Genomic DNA, 20,958 nt, shown 5'->3' on the forward strand with positions numbered 1-20,958 from the left:
CTGATAAACATTATACTAAAGATCACGTGTAAAAGCTGCCTTTTTACATGTTTAAATCTTCTCTCTACGTTTTGTTTATAAGACGATAAGTGGAAGACCTACTTTCCATCAAGCGTATCAGATAAGATATGTAGTCCACATTATGTTATACTGTATATCCCAACAGATTTTTGACAAAAATAGAGTTCTTGTAAATCCAGTTTACTGTCTTTATTGGAGACCAGTGTTTATACATGAATCTATTTGAACTCACTTTTAAAATTGCAAACTCTTTTTAAACAATGAGCACATTCAGTCTAAGTTATGTTTATTGTTCGTTATCTATTTGCTTGAGGTAAGCGGTCCACATTTTTAAAGGGGTCATATGGCGTGAATACGTGTTTTTCTGTGTCTTTGGTGTGTTATAAGTTCCCTATGCATGTATTAGACACATAAAATTGTGTCGGAAAACAAAAGATGCATTCTATCTAAAAGCGAATGCTCACCCAGACCTGCCTGAAATGCCTCGTGTAACCACACCCCCACAAATCTATGTCAGTTCGTGGTGTGATTTGACTAAGACCGCCCAAATGTATATGCAAGCAGGGAGGGCGTACCTGTCAGTACAATTGCTTTGGAACCTGATGTTCCAAATATGGTGAGAGGTGTGACCTTTCCGTGACACCCTTGCAGTATTCGACCAATGAGCTTCGTAGTAAATCTGTGCGTTTCAGGGAGGCGAGGCAAAGAGGAGATACAAACATGCGCGGTATGTGGCAAATACAGCGTTCTTGAACCTTAAATCGTGTTTATTCATTGGATTATATTTAAAACGCACGATAATATTCGTTTGAGCCATGTCACATGACCCCTTTAAGTTTGTTTTCTAAAAACCGTACAGTCCCTCACAGGAGCATTCTGTCTTATCTTTAGATCTGTATGTGAAGCGCTCTTTTTTACGACGTGAAATAAGCTTCATCTGTAAGTGCAGTCACAAACAGCAGGTGTTGCTCATCAGTTTCTAAATATTTTTTTAATAGATTACCACATGAGACTAAAAGTATTACAATTCAAAATATGAATCACAGTCTCATTTCTGTCAACATTCTGTCTTCACCGGCAGTTGTACCCGCGTTCATGTTTACAGTAGCGCCCTCTGGAAACTTGTGGATAACTGAGGTGAAGCAAACCATGGTTTTTCGTTATGTTTGTATTTACTTTATTTGCCTAATAATGATCTAACCGGCACAAGGAGAGCAGCTCACTACGATTTTAAAGCACTGGAAGGTGCTCGCCAGAATAAAACATTTTTAATTTCATTACATAGATGCTGTAATTGTTTGTTTCCCCATCTTACTGCATGTCTCAAGGCAAGCAGGTCCCGGTTTCAAAATCGTCCACCTGCAGTTTCCTGGAAAGAATTCACCTGTGGCAGTGTGCGCACATTCTCACTCAAACTCAATTTCAAAGTATTATTTCAGAACAAGGCTGTCTTGTCACACACACGCATTTAAGCACACACAGAAAACACGCAAACACACACACACACACAAAATCTATTTCAAACTGATTACTTTGTTTCCGTGGAGAGCCTAGCCATTTCATCTGATACACCCACAGTAGGACATCCACTTGTACTTTTTAGAATTCTTGAGCACTGTGAAATACGTGGTACTTTTCTAAATAACCATCTAAATAACACCATCTAAAAAATCTCTCGAAAATGAATCGATCTGTGCTGTCCCCAAAGACAGTAGTTGTTACAATAGTGATAGGTCTGTGACTACATAACTATAAGAAAATATTGTTGTTATTAATAACAACATAAAAAATAACATTATACCACATTGTAATATTATTTCCTGTTGCTGTTTACTTTATTTAATCTTTATAAATGAAATAGAACTCTGAAGAAAAATCTGAGTGGTTCATAGGCATTGCTTTTCGGTTGCTAGGGTGTCCTTCGTGGTTGCTAGATTAATCTTTAGTCCGTTATCTCATATTCTGGTGTAATTTTAAGTTCAAATCTCTTTGTTTAATTATTTGAATCATCCACTAGATGAAAAACTTAAACTGCTCACTAAGTGTTATGAGTATCATTCATATCCATAAACAAATAAAGCACCAAAGTTCTTACACAGCAAAATCGCCAGTGTTAAAAAAGGTTGATTTAATACTCACAGTGTATATATATATATATACACTGTAAGAGTTGATCTGACCTTTTTTAACACTGGCGATTTTGCTGTGAAGATTTAAAGATCTGTTTCTCTGACTTTAAAAGTGTCATCAATAGTAATAGGGATGTTTGCTCTAACAAACTCTATAGGACACCAGATATTGTCTTCACGGATGTGTCAAACCATCATCATTCTTAATGTGTCTTCTGTCCTTTTAGCCACCAGTTCGGCCCATCTGGAGGACCTGGCATACCTGGATGAGCAAAGACACACCCCACTACGCACCTCCCTGCGAATGCCCCGTCAAAACATGGCTATGGGCCGCTCCGGGCAGGACCTGAGAGGTGAGCATCATCCTGTATAATGAGCTCTGCCTTACATCACCTTAAACCTTTCCTGGAGACCAGGTCTCCATTGTTTTTGGTTTCATGTCGAAATGTGACCATAGATTATGCTCCCCATCACTCACTCTATTGGAAGCTCCTCCGTTCTGCCTCTGTCTCATTCGGTCGCGCTTTAACTTTGCCGTGCGAGTGTTTGTACAAGGCAAGGTTGTGTCCCCATCCGCTCTCTGTCTCTGTGTATCAGTGTCAGTGTGCCCACAGAGACGCTGAGTTTAACCTCTCTCTAGGGAACTTCACACACACGGATAAAGGAAAAAGAAACGGGTTTGGATGAGGACACCGTTCAGTTCATATTCTCACTCCTGATCCTTTTTCGTCATTAATTAGAATTAGAAACCAGAGGTCATCAGTACAGTATGTCCTTGAATCCTCTATTTCCCCCCCCCCCCCCCCCCCACACACACACACACACACACACTCTCTTCAGCCAGTGACGCAAGACTGTTATTCATGCTGATCTGGTATGCCACCCTCACCTGGTGATTAATTAAAACAGCAAACACATTTTGTGCCCAGACAGTGAGTGGGACAGAGAATGTAAAGAAGATTCCTGGATATTTTTATTAAACAGTTCCTGAAGGAACTACCTTCTAATTCTTGGGTTTAATGCGTGGGAGGAGTTCAAATGATTTTCTATGGTCGACATTATGCCACAAGGGCTGTCAGTGGAGCTTAACTTAACTTGTATCAAGCATTCATTTTTAATGGAACATGAGAGTAACATAACCACAGCACTTTAATCCGTTGATGTAAAACTCTCTAGTTTTTGTGATTGGCTATGCATTGTTCTGTAATGCAATGTCGATGTGTGAGAGAGGGCTCATATTAACCTCTTAACTGGATTACTATGACTCTGTATGGGGTATTTACTATCATGCATGCTCATGACTAGATCAGGTGCTTGTTTTATAGCGCTCTGCCTTTGGTAGCCCAGTACTGCCATTACAAAAACTGTTGAACTGGCAGTACCATGGAAATGTTTAAAATTTGATATATTTGGTTATATTGATACCATGGTTTCATTATAGTAGTGACCAAAATGCACATGGTGCACAACGGACGCGACATGACAACCCGCTTGGTCTTCTTTGGTTTGTGCTGCGCCGCATCCGGTGTGGACAAATTTGAATTTCAAAGCGTTTGTAGGCCTATTGTCTTTTGTCGTGTCGCATCGGTGTAGACACAGTGTTACTGTTTGCAGAGACGCAGCCACAATTGAACATACAAAATGCATTCTGCATCGATTCATCTGGCAGATGTTATTTAAACCAATTTACAGTTTTTGTTTCCTAGGAATTAAACCTAGCGCTGGTTCACACGCTCTATCCCCTTAAGAGTTTTCTTTTGCTTGGCTGTTGCATGAAGATAAAAAACTGTGTAAAATGTCAACCAAACAGAGCTGTTGTCTGTAGTTGCATTGGCAAATATGTGTAACGCATGGAGCTGCAGCTAAACAGACCAATGGATATAAAGTGAACATTTTACATTCGCATTTAGTCATTTAGCAGACGCTTTTATCCAAAGCAACTTACAGAGAGTTCAGGGAGCAATGCAGCGATATGTCATACAGGAGCAATAATACAATAGGTGCTAATACAGAGTTACTAGTTTCAGCAAAAGCCAAAACAATGCCTGTTGAAAGAAAGAGACGTAAGCCGTTTAATGTATAAATAAATTTAAGAATTAAAATAAAAAGCAACTTCCAGGAACTATCTGAAGGCTCCATGAATCACATGACGCACAACATTTTTTAACTTCCAATGTCGCGACTTTCTCTCCCAATGGCTCTAGTGTCTACTATCATCAAATCAGTTAGTACTAGTGGCACATTATTACATCATCTAATTACTGTAATATTCATGTTTTGTGTCCTCCAAATTTGCCTTTGATTTACTTTCAAAGTAAAGTTTTACTTTGCTTTCTTGTAAGGGAAATATGCTTTTATACCGTTTCGATACATATGCCCAGTTCAAACCTAACATGCCCTACTTCCAGTCTGATTTTGACACCTCTGTCACGCATGTTTAACTTAGTCATCTTTCATATCTGTCACATGCCCTCGGCTACTGTTTTTTGTTGTGTTTGTGTTATTTGCTTCTTCAGTACAAGCTCTGCCTCTTTCTCTCTCTTCTCACTTGTCTATGCCCGTCTCAGCTTCCGCTAACAGTCATGCCTGGCAGTCTCAGTCACGTAAGTGTGGGTTCTTGCAAAGCCTCTGTCCCTTTACTGTGCAGTGTGAAATGTTTTTTTTTTACTTTGACTTCTTGGAACTGCAATGCCGTACTTTTTTTTGTGATGTGAACAAATCAGCAGTGTACCATATTCATCCCTGTTCACACTAACTAACGATTGGAGGAGCCAAGACATTTCCAGGTCATGGTAAAAAACAGTTTTTACTGTGCATTGCTGGATGCCCTAAAATCGCAGAGCTTTTCAACTGACAGTAGCTTATGAAAATTGAATCACAAAAGAGAATAGTGCAAATTTCACTTAATTTCTACAACTTGTTTGCAAAATATAGAATCTCACACATACTCTCTGCATTCTGTCATTGCTTTACGTAAGGGCATATTTACATAATAAAGTTTTGGGATAAAACTAGTTGGACACACAAACATCTTGACTTTCAAAAACATGCCACAAGTTGCTGTTAGTATGAACAGGGTACAAGTAGGTATGCGGGTAGATGTGTCTTTCTGTTATCATATGTGTCTGTTAAATGTATATATAATTGTATTTTGTGTTGTTTGTTGGTGAATCCCTGAAAGGGTGCATGTATGCTACCAGTCTTAAGGGTCACTTGACTGATATTAAATGAAATGATTTATAGTAATTGTAACAAAAACTTTTTTTTATTACACAACTTAATATGTATGGGTCAAAGACGTTTTTTTACAAGAGTGATTTTATGTCCATAGAAAGTACATTAAATGCAAGTTAAATGTATAGGTTAAATGTATACTTTACGGTTTCAACTCTGTTTTTGGAGAATAAAATGTCAAAATTTGGTTGATAATGTTACGTTGTCATTCAGTGTGATACAATATTTATGTACAAATTCAAACAACAAACTTATTCTGACTTGTACATATTAAAATATATAAAAGCATAAGGGTGCATATTTTATTTTATTGTGCTTTAAATGAGTATAAGAAATTTACAAATGGGCAAAACCTAGGATTTTGACAAACTAATTCGCATTATTAGTCTTTCAATATGTCATAAAGTGATTTTTGTCGTAAATATGTCTTGAAAAGATTGTTACACTGAATGACATTTTAGTGGGCATCTTCTGTATCAGCGAAAATGTATGATGTTTATTTTTTGCTTAGAAAAACAAAAATGCCACCAAGTTATCATTTTTTTAACAACAATTTAAAGCAGTATTACACTTATTACTTTTATGCTTAAACCCATTTTCGTCTTTGACCCACATATTATAAATGTTTTTGAAATTGACTGAATAATCAAGAAAATCTGCCAATAAGAGACCATCATACAATATTTAAGAACCCCATTTAAGTATGTTTATAACCTCAAAGGAAACCTCAAGAAGCTGGTTAATAAAATGTAAAGGGTAATGTTTTTAAAAAATATCGGAATAAGGTTACTTGAAGATGTCAAAGTATAACAGTTTTATTTAAATCAGATTTATTTAGAATTTTCCTTTCACAACATAATTCCCAAAGTTATTCCATAGATTTGATTGCTTTACTATTAGTCTAAAACATGGGGAAAAACGGACTTAAGTAAGTTACCCTATACCTGACTAGTAGTATACTGTACACGGGAGAGTATTTATTCATTAACATTATTCATTTCATATACTTTCTCTTTATCCACAGTGCGATTTGCTCCATACCGACTGCAGGATATAGCTCTGAAGCCCTTGCTTTTCGAGGTTCCCAGCATTACAATGGATTCCGTGTTTACTGGTCGTGATTGGCTCTTCCAAGAGATTGACGCCTACTTACGGACCGCCCACTCTGCCACCAATCGTGGCGTTGTCCTGGTGGGCAACATTGGATACGGCAAGACGGCTATAATATCACGCCTTGTGGCTCTTAGTTGCCATGGAAACCGCATGCGACAGATTGCTTCAGACAGCCCACAAGCTTCGCCTAAACGTAAGGTTAATCTTTACCATACCTGACCTTATGCCAAGTGTATGTACCAAACTCTTATGTGAAAATGAAATATTTACCTCCCGAAGGCACTTGTTCAGCTATGTTGCATGTATAGTGGTTTAATACTCTGCATTCAACCTTTTTCATTTAATATTACTGAACAATATTGTAAATTTACTCTTTTCAGAGCTGAACTCTCACAACTCACCATTGGTTAAACCAAAGTTGCTATATTGGGCAATGTTTTACTAGTGCCACATCGTATTCTACAGTAAGCTGGTACAGAAGAATATATTTTATTGCTTACTTCACCTTTTGGTTTTCAGAGAAGTTTCTCAGTCTCTCTGAATAAAAAAAGAACATTTTACAAGCTTCTAAACTATTGCGGAAAAGGCAGTGTAGTCAGTGTAGCCTTGTACAGTTGTGTTGGATACAACAAATACAGAGCCATTATATAATGTCAGCACTGAATTCTTTATCACAAAGTTTTATATGCGTTCTCATTCACTCGCTTTGAGTTATATTAATGTCACTCTATCTGTTGCCGAGATATGTTATACAAACAACATTTGTATTTGTTTGTTTTGTTTTCTGGTTCGTTGGACATTTCTAGGTAGTTTGCTAGATTTGTTTGCTTGTTTTATCCTCCACTAGGTGAAAATCGTAAAGCCAGTCTCTTTGGAAAGTAACAAATAAGCCTGACGGTTTGAGGTATTATTTATGTATGTAGCACAGATGGTTCCACATGAAAGTTCAATACCTAGCAGTCTGTTCAAATCTTGCCTATACAAGCACCACTTAATATGTCATGTTGAGGGATCGAGTCTGTCGTTTTATAATATATGATTTAAATTAATTGTGGTTTTCTCGTACGTCTGTGGGCAGATGGAGACAGTATACCTCTCACCCAGCCGCAGCCTTCCCATGGTACACTAGGAGGAAGTTGCCCTGGAACTCCCGAAATGAAGAGGAGACAGGAGGAGGCCATGAGGAGGCTTGCCTCACAGGTGAACGAACACAAACACACCCACACATGGTTCTCTAACATTTTGTAAGGAATAATTGACGGCGGGCTGTTACACCTTGGGTGTGTGTTAACTTTAGAATAATAGAACGGACCGGAGTCTATTATTCCGCTTATACCACGGTTACCACACCACAGGACGTTGTTCAATTGTTTAATCTCAACGTTTGTCATGATGTAAAATGCTCTTGCGCATCTCATTTTAAGAAGCTCGGAAGCTTGAGCCACTGCTACATGGTGTGTGTGTGAGGGTGAGAGAGAGACTGCGCGCACACCCTCGTGTTTGTTAATGCATACCCATAGAACATTTGTCAACCAATCAGATTTCATTCAACAGCCCGGTGGTATAAGCTTTAATAATGCATACACAACAATAACCTTTGTAGACAACAACAACTGCTTCCTGTGAACACACACACACACGCAGACAAAAGCCCTGTCTCAACCTGTCCAGGCTTGCTGTCTCAATCACAGCTGTTGCATTATGCAGATATGTTTAAAAAAGAAAAAGTTAGTTTGCCAGTGAGTCACATAAAATATTTATTAAGGCAGAAAGCTATTTCCTTGCCAAGCTATTAGATCTAGTTAAGTCAATGCATTAATAATCCTCTCTCTCTCTCTCTCTCTCTCTCTCTCTCTCTCTCTCTCTCTCTCTCTCTCTCTCTCTCTCTCTCTATCTCTCTATCTCTCTCTCTCTCTATCTCTCTCTCTCTCTCTCTCTCTCTCTCTCTCTCTCTCTCTCTCTCTCTATCTCTCTATCTCTCTATCTCTCTATCTCTCTATCTCTCTATCTCTCTATCTCTCTCTCTCTCTCTTCTCTCTCTCTCTCTCTCTCTCTCTCTCTCTCTCTCTCTCTCTCTCTCTCTCTCTCTTTGCCCTTTCTGGGTGGTTTAAATTCTTAGAAAACATTTGTGAGAAAAAAATAGTATTCTAAAATGATTGATTCTCTGTCTGATCTCTTGCATCCTACAGGACCGATTCAATAAATTGTTTATTTAATCAAATAACCACACTACAAAATTCAACAAATCGTTTACTTAATACAACTATTTTAAAATAAATAATAATAAACAAATATGAACATAATTAAAATGAAATACAGTTATATTATTACATACTAGCCAAACACAGACTGGAAGTTAACTGCAGTCCAGGCTCGCACGTCCAATGAAACCGTCCGTATAAGTATAATTGCAAAGGAGAATTCTGTGCACTTAGCACGACTTCCTCAACTGTCAGAACCCCGGACAGGCATCCAGTCTGACTATAACACATTACAGTAATAATCTGCCTCTCTCACTCTCTTTTTCTTTCTCTCTCTGTGAAGTTTTGCTGCATTATGAAAAGCTCTGGGCATATTATCATCTGCTTCTTCTCACTTATTTCAGAAGTGTCTTTCACTTTTCAGAAGGAGCTGGGAACGTGTCACTACATTATACTGAATCTATTTACACACTGAGGTCTATATGTGAAATGAAATGATGATTTATTTTACTGGTGGTGGAACTCGCGGTTATGTCGACATTATTTAAGACTATTAAATTAATTTTAATAGTATGCCTTTTTAATTCATTTATATAGAAAATGGCTTTAATATTTTTTATATTTATAATTTTTAAAAGAGCGTGTGTTCAATATTTTTTTTTGAAGGTTGGGTATGTATTTTCTGTTTTGCAAAATCTGTGACATATCACTTAAAGGTTTTGCCAAATTAGTAAATGTATTTGACATAACAGAGCCTTACCGATTACAGTGGGAGGAGGATAGATTTAGAATTGTTTCATATCTCCAAACAAAGAGATTACAATTTACAAATTACAAATAAATGTTGTTTCACAAAAATGGATAAATAAATACATACATACATTTACAGATAAATATAATTATGTCCTCAAATATATAAATTGCACAAAAAAGATCCATATTTACAGATCCATTTTATTTGATGTGAATTTATTTTTTAAAGCTTTTAACATATGTGAGGATATCAGTCTATTTATTTGTAAATGAACAATACATAGCAAATATATGAATATTTAAGGTTATATTTTATTATTCACATAATATTTTCATTTTTACCTTTTCATTTTTGTGAAACTTTCTACATTTATTGGTGGCATGTATTTGGAAATATGAAATCTATTTATAAAGAATTAATTAAATTGATACTAATGAATTGAACTAGACCATTCAAAAAATATATTTAAAAAAAATATTGGTTTTATAGTTCTTTATAATTGTATTCTTTTTTGTATTGTAGGCTCTTTATAATTATACATTTTTTTTATTTGTTGTTGTTTATTTGCATTATTCTTTTGTTGTTTGGTTGGTTTTGTTAACAAAATTTATTAAATTGCTATTTTTGATTGTCTTGAGGTTTTCATTTTATAATAATTACCTTGTTTATTTATGTAGTTATATAGTTAAATATGTTCTTGCCCAAATGTTGAAACCTCTTGAAATCCTCACTATACCGCCTATGTGCTTGGGCCACTTGAATATGACTGAAGGTATTTATCTTTCAAAAAAGGTGTTAAAGCAACTAATTAAACTAATTATTACTTTAATGGAACTAATAAAGTGCACTTGTCTCAAGCACAGGCATCCCACCGAAACTCTTGATGAAAGTCTTGTCAGGGCCCTGTTCCAAACTGACAAAGAGTTTGCAATTCAGCACTTCGCCATTCTCAGGGGACCGATAAAAAAAAGCTTAGCTGCAGTCCTGTATATCTTTTCCTGCTTTGAATTTGGATACTATTATCACGCATGATATCTCCAATTCGAACCATCTCATAATTATTTTGTAATTACAGCCAGCTGGCTCCAGATCAGCATAAAAACCCTGTCCTCTCTATCTCTCCTCTTCTCTGCTGCCCTCTGCAGGTTGTGGCATATCACTACTGCCAAGCAGATAACGCCTACACCTGTCTGGTGCCGGAGTTCGTACACAACGTGGCAGCGCTGCTGTGCCGCTCACCACAGCTTGCTGCCTACAGAGAACTGCTGTTGAAGGAGCCTCACATACAGAGCATGCTCAGTCTGCGGGCTTGTGTCCAAGATCCCCCCACTGCCTTCAGACGAGGGGTCCTCGAACCTCTGGATGCACTTTATAAAGGTAAAAAAATATGCAGTGGGCACCCTTTTATGCACCCTTTTATGCCTACATAAAAGATGCATACAGTTTTCTTTTTTAGAATTGTCTTTGCTCTTAATTCCCATAGTTGTATCACTATGATTTGAAAATATATAAAAAGTGTTAAGTGAATAGAGTGTGAAAGTCCGTTTTAACTTTCAGAGAGGAAGATCACTGTTGATGAAGACTTCATCATCCTCATTGATGGTCTAAATGAAGCGGAGTTCCACAAGCCAGACTATGGTGACACTATCGTCTCTTTTCTCTGTAAAACTATCAACAAGTTCCCAGCGTGGCTCAAACTGGTGGTGACTGTCAGAACATCCTTGCAGGTAAACACAATTTTCATACAATAATGTCCACCATCAAATTAGCTTGATAGGTCAACGATACATTATAATCTTATTCATGTGATATTATTGCGCGCGTGCGTCTAAATCGTTCAGTTTTCAGGGCACTGATTAGGGAGTCGGCCATTTTAGTTAATTCAGTCCACTGAAATGTTCATGCCTTACAAAATTATTACAATGCAACGCACAAACAGGCAATATTGATGCTCCCTATGTTCCTTTACCGGCAATCACGTGACATTTCGTCAAAAAACATTTAACAAAATAGATGTAGAATATATGTAACAAATGTTGCAAAGCAATGACCTGTTACATGGTTTTGAATCCATTTTTCTTTGAATTACTAAGTCTCCACATCTTTCTTGTAGGAAATCACCAAACATCTCCCTTTCCACCAAATTTCTCTTGATGCCCTAGATGAAAATGATGCCATTGACCAGGATTTGCAGGGCTACATCCTGCATCGCATCCACAGCAGTGCAGAGATCCAGAATAACATCTCCCTTAACGGCAAAATGGACAACACCAGCTTTGGCAAGCTCAGTTCCCATCTGAAAGCCCTCAGCCAGGGCTCGCTTCTTTACCTGAAGCTTACCTTTGACCTGATCGAGCGTGGCTACCTGGTCCTCAAAAGCTCCAACTACAAGGTTGTCCCAGTCAGCCTAGCTGAAGTCTACCTTCTGCAATGTAATATGCGCTTCCCGACACAGTCGTCCTTTGAAAGGGCCCTGCCGCTACTCAACGTGGCCTTGGCCTCGCTGCACCCTCTTACGGACGAACAGATCTATCAAGCCATCAATGCCGGCTCTTTGAAGGGCACCCTGGAATGGGAAGACTTTCAGCAGAGGATGGAGAACCTGTCAGTGTTCCTTGTGAAAAGACGGGATGGAACACGCATGTTTGTGCACCCTTCCTTTAGGGAATGGTTGATATGGAGGGAGGAGGGAGAGAAGACCAAGTTTTTGTGCGATCCCAGGTTAGCACCGCCATAGACTAGAGAAAAGCTAAAAACATGAGCTTGTTTTATCTGGTTAAAACAAAATGCTAATATAATCGGTTGGTAAATAAATATATGCATTTCCCTTCTAAAAAAAGTATCTTAAAACTCAAGCTGGTTCTCTAATATCCCAAAATGTTTTTTTTCTGAGTAATCTAGCACACAAGTGGACTTCTAAAAAAACATTTTGTCACTGACCTTCCAAAACCTTGAATGTCCAAATTCACTGTATTTCAGGAAATGGAAAACACGGAGTCAAAGTTAACAAACACGTTTAAAATACTTTTTATTGGTTAGACCAAAAAGGAGACCAATAATTATTATTTAAGGCAAAAAATTGAAATCACAAAATATGGACATACAAGGTTTCAGAAGGACATCGGCGGATATGTAAGAAATTGTGCGCTGGACCAGATGTGGCAAAAAGTTACATTTAGACCCTGCATGCAACTTTTTTGTATACATTTGTTCTTATACAGGTTCTCTTTCTTTTTTTAAGGAATGGCCATACTCTACTGGCCTTTTGGTTCTCTAGACAAGAAAACAAACTAAACAGACAACAGACAATTGAGTTGGGCCACCACATACTGAAAGCACACATATTCAAGGTAAAACATTGTATGCATGCATGTCATAGCAGATCATGATACTCATGCTTTACATGTTATTCTTTAATGCATTGAGACTACTATAATAATTATATAATGTTCTTCCACAATTCTGTAGGGCCTGAGTAAGAAGGTTGGAGTTTCTTCATCCATCTTGCAAGGGTTGTGGGTGTCATACAGTACAGAGAGTTTATCTACTGCCCTTTCATCGCTTAGAAACCTTTATACTCCTAACATTAAGGTACGTCTTCATGAATGTGTCATTGTTAACGTTTGGATTTTCTTTAGTATCTTATTTGGTATTACAAGTCAACTTTTTCAACTCTTTTAGGTGTCGCGATTGCTGATATTGGGCGGTGCTAACGTGAACTATCGCACAGAGGTACTGAACAACGCTCCAGTGTTTTGTGTGCATGCACATCTCGGCTACGTGGATATGGTGAACATGTTGCTGGAATACGGCGCCACTCTAGATTCTGCATCCGAGAGCGGCCTCACTCCTCTGGGTTATGCAGCTGCCGCGGGACACCTGGGGATAGTTACTGCCCTCTGCAAGAGAAAAGCAAAGGTATGCAAGAGTCTGACATATGCGACACCATTGTATGGTGTTTTGTGTTATGCTTAAAGTATGTGATGTTTTTGCTACTCAGCCAGTGTACTCAGGTCTGGTGGCATTATTTGTTTTTTACAAAAATATTTAACAGATGTTTAACAGATTTTAACTTCATCCCAATAGAGCATGCTGTATACTTATACTGCACATATACAGAGCATTACTATTTGTATTAATCTCTATTAAATCACATTTGTTTTATACATTTTCATGTAAAATGCGCCCAAAAATATATGATATAGGTTAAGAAAAACAACATGTCTATCTTGAACAAAATATAAACCTTAAAAGCAATTACTTTTCTTAACATTGAAAACAGGTCACGAATACCCATATACCATTTTAAGTCTGAGTTAAATGTATGCATTTGTTTTTAAACCCTGTTTGCTTAATAACTAGATTTTTTTGCTTTCATTTTTAGCAATTTAGCTTTTGTTGCTTTAATATTTATATGTGGTTATGTTGCTAAGTGCCTCAAAAATATCCTTCAAATCTCACAAACCCTGCAAATAATCTCAAATCCGGTGACTAGATTTTCCTCTGAGGCTGAAATTGTAATATTTTACAAAAACTGAAAATAAGTGCCTTGTAAAGATGTATCTGTTGCGCATCTTGCTGATAAAACACATTCAATTGACATTTAAGATTGAGATTAGGTACTCCCCAAAAGTGAATAAAACAGTTCACCTACAACCTATAATTTATTGTTTAAATAACATAATGACGCGTGTTTATTTCTGTCTCTCGTCGCCATAGCTGGATCACTTAGACAAAAATGGCCAGTGTGCCCTTGTGCACGCTGCTCTTAGGGGTCACCTGGAGGTGGTGAAGTTTCTGATTCAGAATGACTGGGGCTCTGATGGGCATCAGACACAACTTCAAACCCCCTCCCCAACTCAGTCCCAGGACACGCCGTCTCCGATGCAGCCGCAAGACACAATCTCTCTCACAGAGCCCCAGGACACGCCCTCCCCTACACAGGACACGCCACAGAAATCCCAACACTCCAGCCCTGAGCAGACCGAAGAACAGGCTGAATCAGCATGGATACCAGAGGAGTCAGAGCAGAAGCCAGAGACCCATTCAGAAAAGCAAGAGGAGACTAGGGAAGAGTCAGAACAGCAGAGAGAAGTGCAAGCTAAGCCACAGACATCACCACAACATGCGGCTTTCAATAAGAGTCTAGCAGTACAACAGGCCCTTATCGCAGCAGCAAGTATGGGTTATACAGAGGTACGTTTCTTTCTCTTTCTTTGTTTTTAATACCTTCTTGTTTTTCCTTGCTTATACAGCTACTAATTCTCCATGTCCTTCAGATTGTTTCTTACCTTTTGGATTTGCCTGAGAGGCATGAAGTGGATGCTCAAAGTGCTCAGATCAACAGCTATGATACCTTATGGGGTGAAACAGGTAAAACCTTTAATTTCACATTTGATCTGATCTTCAAATGTTTTCTGGCCATAAGGGTTTCTATTAGTTATCAGTATTTCAGCATGCTTGACAGCTTTATTCTCCTCTTCCCATCAGCATTATCAGCTGCAGCCGGGCGAGGAAAGCTGGATGTCTGTCGACTGCTATTGGAGCTTGGCTCTTCAGTGACCCAGCCCAACCGAAAAGGGGTTCTGCCACTTTTCAGCTCTGTGCATCAAGGGCACTGGCAGGTCCGTACTAAACGCTTTTTAATACTTGGAGGAAAGACAGATAAGGTACATTTTCTTTAGAGGCGCTTTCTGTTTTAGATTGTGGACCTGTTGGTGAGTCATGGAGCAGATGTGAATTTGGCCGATAAACAGGGGCGTACTCCGCTCATGATGGCTGCATCAGAAGGACACGAGGACACGGTTGATTTCCTGTTGGCTCAGGGTAAATAAAACTCTGAATTCTTCTGCCAAAGATCACAATTTTGACAGTTTTGCATTGTTGCAATGCAGATTTACCATAAATGCATATCGGTATTTATGGTACACTTACAAAAGTAAGAGCAGGAAGTTATGATGAATGTATCATGACATTTTTCATGTTAAGGTGCACTAATGGATCTTACGGATAAGGAGGGACTCACTGCACTCAGTTGGGCATGTTTGAAAGGACATCTGTCAGTTGTTCGCTGCTTGGTGGAAAGGGGCGCGACAGCAGACCATGCAGATAAAAATGGACGAACGCCTCTTGACCTGGCTGCATTTTATGGGGACTCAGAAGTGGTAAGTCTAAGTTGCTTATATTCTCAACAAAAGAAGATATTTAAAGAATGTTGGTAAACAAAAAACTATCCCATTTTACTTCTATTGTATGGACACAAAACTAATGCAATCCAAGTCAATGGGGACCAACGGTTTTCTGTTACCAACATACTTTAAAATATCTTCCTTTGTGTTCTGCAGAAGTGATGAAAGTCATACAGGTGGATGAGGAAATTATGACAGAGTTTTCATTTTGGGGTGAACTATTCCTTTTAGTGATTGAAATCTTGTGATGGATTTAAATCGGGGCTGTGGAGTGCTGTGCAATCTCAACATTATTCTATTGTAACACCTGAATAAATGGTTTAATGAGAAAACTGTGACAACCTGGTTTAACCAGTAGAAACCCTTATAAAGCATATTTAAGGGGGTCCACATACCATGACCGACACTGACCTGGCATCAAGTTATAATTTAATAAATCCTAGGATTCCTGATTAGAGGTACAAGTGATAATTTACTTCCCAGTGTTTGTCACAAATGTGACAAGGGGCATTAAATCTCTTCCCCGCTCATTCTCCTTTACAACTCCTTCCTGGTGGAACATTCTTCCTAACGTGGAACGGTCAACCACATCTCTCACAACCTTCAAAAAACTACTTAAAGCCCACCTCTTCTGCGAGTAAAAGAAAATAAAGTGCACTAACCCACTTCTCTTAAGAGGTAGATTTATTACATTTATTTATTTATTACAGTTCATTTGAATGCTCACCATAGCTATAATGTGGGCAAGTTATGCAAGTGTCCTAAAGATACCAAATAAAGTTCTGATAATGAGATTTATTTTTTATAAATCTTGAATGCAGTAGGAAGATAAACCTGTGTAACAATAAAGTATAAAAATATGTACAAACAATGAGAGTACAGTATATGACTGTTGTTATAAACTGGTGTTCATGGCATCTGTACTGTGCGTCTTCCTCGCTCTTCACTTTCTATTAGATGCACACTTTTAGTGTGTTGCTACTCTCTGTCTTAAGGTTTGTTTATTCTAAAACTGGGGATTGTGGCACCTCAAAGCGCTCATGCGGCGAGCATCATCGTGCACTTCAACGCAAGTTAACCACACCTACTTATTTACATTCTGCAGAATACACGGAACAGAAAAATCTTTTACGTTTGATGCCGGTAACGCCATATTCCGCCCAGCCCTAGAAAATAGGTAGATAACATTATAATGGTGTGGTTCAACAAAAAACTTACCCGGCCGAGTCTGACTTGACATGGCTAGCAAGCGTGTACGTTTTAATTTAATTTCCATTTGTTTATCAAATTGCAGCGTTTATCCATTTGCTTCTTTTCTATCTTTTGTCAGCCTTTAAAAAGAAATGTCAGATTTGTTGCTGTACAATCCATCGCAGAACAACTTTTTTTCCATTCTAAACAGAGTAAAGATAGCGATTCACGCTAACTCGCTTGACTTTCATGCGCGTTGACGTAACGTGCAAGCACTGCCACCGAACGTCAAAATAAAAGCTTTGTTCGATCAGATGACAAATCAACATAAGTAACAATTCAAATTTTGGGGTGGCACTCGGGGTGGCCAATTGGCGGTCAGGGGTGTTCAGTGCTACCTTGGAACCCCCTCTGGCTCCACCACTGATTACAAAATGACTTTTTCTTTTGCTGCTCTCTCTCAGGTGCAGTTTCTGGTGGATCACGGGGCATTAATAGAGCATGTTGACTACAGTGGGATGAGACCTTTGGATCGAGCTGTGGGCTGCAGAAACACCTCAGTAGTGTTTGCTCTTCTAAAGAAAGGAGCCAAAATTGGTATGGCAGTTTACAGGCTGTTGAGTCTTTGTTAATGTGTGGTGATGTGTATGAGCGTTTATGTGTTTCCATGTAGCTCAGATTGTGCTCAGCTGCTCTAGCACCCTGCTGTTCTGTGCTTGACTTCAGTTATCACAACCGCTTTTCGTTTTACCTGTCTTTGGACATCTCACTGCATTGAATGCATTTTGTTTTCACAGCAATTTCTTTTGCTGTTTCTATTTTATGTCTGTGTTATCGATAGCCCAACTTGACATTTGAACTGCTCATCAGATATTTTAACTGCTCAATATATACAGTCAACTCCAAAAATGTTGGCACCCTTAATGAGAATAAGCAAAAAATCTGCAGGTTTTTTTGCCTTAAAATCCTGGCTCAGGTATTTAGTCAAATTCATTGTGCCATTTATCTTTACCAGAGCTCCTGGACCACAAACAGCAAACCAGCCCCAAAGCGTAAATGAATCAGAATGGGCAGCAGGTGCTTTTCTTCGTCTGCAGTTTTGTTGGTGACAGACATTTTAAATGTGTAACCCTGGGAAAGCAAGTAATAGAACAGTAAAGCCGTTTAAAATGGTAATAGATAAAAATATGGCTCCAGAGGATTAGTAATAAGAAGGATGTTTTCCTCAATTATGCAGATTGCTTACAGTATATAATTTTATGCAAATTATTATTTGGGGTGTCATAAATCATATGTATTTTAGCGATATATAACTAGGGGTGTCCCTGACTTAGGATTTACATAGTCGAATCAGAAGTGTCACATCTTGCCCACCATCGACTGATAGTCGAATCAGACATGTGTGTGTCTCTATGTGCGTGCGCGTGCTGTGGTGCGACACCCGGTGGTTAACAAGAGTACAGCGCAAAGTGCTGCGCAACATTGATGCAATAAAAAAAACTTACACATTAATTTACATAATTTGTTTAGAACCGAAAATACCTTTATAATAAATAAAAATAACAAACGAAATAAGTCAGAATCAAGTCACAATGTGCAAAATAAATGTGTTTAGGTAAAAGGTCTGAGATGCAGGGGAACATCATTTTCTAGTGAATAGTCTAGTGATTAATGGACATTTTACTTCAACATCACGTAAAAATGCAATGCCATACAATACTAGACCAGATCTCACCCAAAAACTTTTTTAAAACTACTCGATAATAATGAATTATTTTTACAAACAGCACGTTTCAGTGAAGTAACTTTATTTACCGCATGGAAAGGAGAAATGCAATAAAGCATCTTGCCATTTAAACAGTCAAAAAGTCCCTTTCACCTTTTTTCCTGCGCATTCTTTCTCCGTCCTTCTGACACACACGCTTGCTTTCAGTGCAGAGAATGACAAGCTCCGAAAATCTGCCCCCTGCTTGCTAAATGCAGTAATTTTAGTTATTTTACTGAAACTGAACTTTGCGCTGCAAAAAAATACAGATAAATTAATGGACCTTGTGGATTTAAAGAAAATGTGTTGATTCATATTTAAATGCTCAAACATTAAGTAAGTGACAAATTTCGGGGGTTTCGAACCGGTAAAAATGTCCCATTTCTTTACATCATAAATCATATTTTTGGCGGCGCAGTGCGTGCCCGTCTGCCAAGCCACTGCCCATGTTACCAAAATGGCATGATCCCCATTCCATAAAACCCTCTGCGAAGATTCGTCTGTGAGATTGGTAGTCGAATCAGGCTCCTCCTATCGAATGACGAATCTTCGACGATTCGGAGTCACCCCTACTGAAAACTCTGGATTAGCTACCTTGGTATAGCAATTACATTTTGAAAAGATATGGAAGAACAAAACATATATGCAGCTTATATTTTATACATCTTTTTTTGCGTGGGGTGCCAATATTTCTGGAGAAAACTGTATACAGTATATGTCTACAGTATATAGTACAAGTTATATAGTTACATATACATCTTATTTTGAGACCTTTCAGTAGCCAACACACAAAAATATTTGAAGAATCAGAATCCAATATTACAGAGATCTGTGTAAAATATACAGATATACCACAGATGTGTGCGGTATAAATAGGGACTATTTTAACCTAACTGTCGGTTCCTCATTGTTGCTGGTGGTGTTTCATTTTGTATTCTTTAGCTAAAGCTCCTATTCCCCGCCTCTCACTGCTGCTTTTTTGTGTTCCCTTCTACCTTTCTTCCACGACCACTGCATCTCTCTTAACTTCCTCTTTCTTCCACTCACACACTCTACTCTGATCATCACTTCTGGTTGTGCCAACCACTCCATTCCACCCTTGCTGCAACCCTTCCGCATTTACTCGCTTTAACGCCCCTGAACCTCTGGCCACAGGATGCCAGACGCTACCAAGTCGAAACAAAGGGGGTAATGCTATTCTTGGCCTGTTCGCATCTTGCTTTCCTTCAGGCATCAGGATAGCTCTCCTCTCTGTGTTCTGTGTCTGCTAGAATGTTTTGGTGCTGCAGCGTTAACTAGGACTGTAAACTGTTGTAACTGTGTAAAAAAATCATCAGTAGATCAGTATTTTGTCAGTATTGTTTTGTGCCTGCTCTGTCTCTCTCTGTACTTATCTATTTACTACAACCAGTTTCATGAGATTGTAATAGAAATGAAATGCTAAATCACATAAAATTGTATAATTGTCAAACTAAAACAGTAATGTTATTTACCAAAATGAAAGGTTATAGGAAATTATCTGAGATCACGCAGAAGGCATCGTCTCTCCTCATCCTGTTGTCCATTGCATTATCTGTTTGCAATCTTCTTCCTCCTCCTTTCCTCTCAACCCTTCAATTCCCTTTGACCCATCAAACATCATGTTACCCTCTAGGTCCTGCCACCTGGGCAATGGCGACATCAAAACCCGACATCATGATTATCCTACTGAGTAAACTCTTAGAGGAAGGAGATGGCTTCTACAAGGTCAGATTTACTTAAAATTGACATTGCTGTTTGCACAGTTTTGACAAAAGCTGAGTCCTTAACACAGTCTATTGCCTTTCCTGCTACAGAAGGGTAAAGTGAAGGAGGCGGCTCAGCGCTATCAGTACGCTCTGAAGAAATTTCCCCGTGAAGGATTAAGTGAGGACCTGAAGACCTTCAAGGAACTAAAAGTGTCCTTGTTCTTGAACCTTTCTCGCTGCCGGAGGAAAATGAACGTGAGAATGGAATGAACACAGCTAAAAAAAATCTAATTCTCACTCTTAGTGCTTCCGGTGAAAATCGTCACTGTTAGTCATAATACTGTATGATGCCCAGTCACCTTATGTTGGGTCTATTGTTTTAATACTTTATGCAACCAGTTCCTAGAATCTTGTTAGTATGAAACTGTGAAACAAATAATAACCAAGAAAGATTTCTTGTTTCTTTTCTCAGGACTTTGGAATGGCGGAAGAGTTTGCTACTAAAGCCCTGGAACTGAAGCCTAAGTCATATGAAGCATACTATGCTCGAGCCCGTGCCAAGCGTAGCAGCAGGTACCAGTCTTAAATGCCACTGAAAATTATGTAATCTAATTTATATTTACTTTTATTAATAG

General features: G+C 38.4%; 1 protein-coding gene across 1 annotated transcript in view; it reads left to right on the plus strand.

Annotated features, from left to right (window-relative positions):
- The window catches only part of tanc2b (tetratricopeptide repeat, ankyrin repeat and coiled-coil containing 2b), a gene marked incomplete at its 5' end in the record, with an annotated part of 76,407 nt that overhangs the window by 51,137 nt on the left and 4,312 nt on the right, over window positions 1-20,958 (plus strand). The window contains 20 exons of the mRNA XM_079477052.1: window positions 2,378-2,503; window positions 4,718-4,753; window positions 6,409-6,690; window positions 7,576-7,697; window positions 10,598-10,829; window positions 11,010-11,179; window positions 11,566-12,173; window positions 12,694-12,802; window positions 12,921-13,043; window positions 13,134-13,370; window positions 14,172-14,648; window positions 14,732-14,825; window positions 14,943-15,076; window positions 15,155-15,278; window positions 15,441-15,616; window positions 17,296-17,428; window positions 19,752-19,784; window positions 20,251-20,342; window positions 20,432-20,578; window positions 20,796-20,896. Of these exons, the coding sequence (XP_079333178.1) occupies window positions 2,378-2,503; window positions 4,718-4,753; window positions 6,409-6,690; window positions 7,576-7,697; window positions 10,598-10,829; window positions 11,010-11,179; window positions 11,566-12,173; window positions 12,694-12,802; window positions 12,921-13,043; window positions 13,134-13,370; window positions 14,172-14,648; window positions 14,732-14,825; window positions 14,943-15,076; window positions 15,155-15,278; window positions 15,441-15,616; window positions 17,296-17,428; window positions 19,752-19,784; window positions 20,251-20,342; window positions 20,432-20,578; window positions 20,796-20,896 (3,556 nt within the window). The remainder of the gene's footprint in view (window positions 1-2,377; window positions 2,504-4,717; window positions 4,754-6,408; window positions 6,691-7,575; window positions 7,698-10,597; window positions 10,830-11,009; window positions 11,180-11,565; window positions 12,174-12,693; window positions 12,803-12,920; window positions 13,044-13,133; window positions 13,371-14,171; window positions 14,649-14,731; window positions 14,826-14,942; window positions 15,077-15,154; window positions 15,279-15,440; window positions 15,617-17,295; window positions 17,429-19,751; window positions 19,785-20,250; window positions 20,343-20,431; window positions 20,579-20,795; window positions 20,897-20,958) is intronic.

The sequence above is a fragment of the Barbatula barbatula genome (assembly GCF_947034865.1).
Source record: "Barbatula barbatula genome assembly, chromosome: 16".
Classification (NCBI taxonomy): Eukaryota; Metazoa; Chordata; class Actinopteri; order Cypriniformes; family Nemacheilidae; genus Barbatula; species Barbatula barbatula.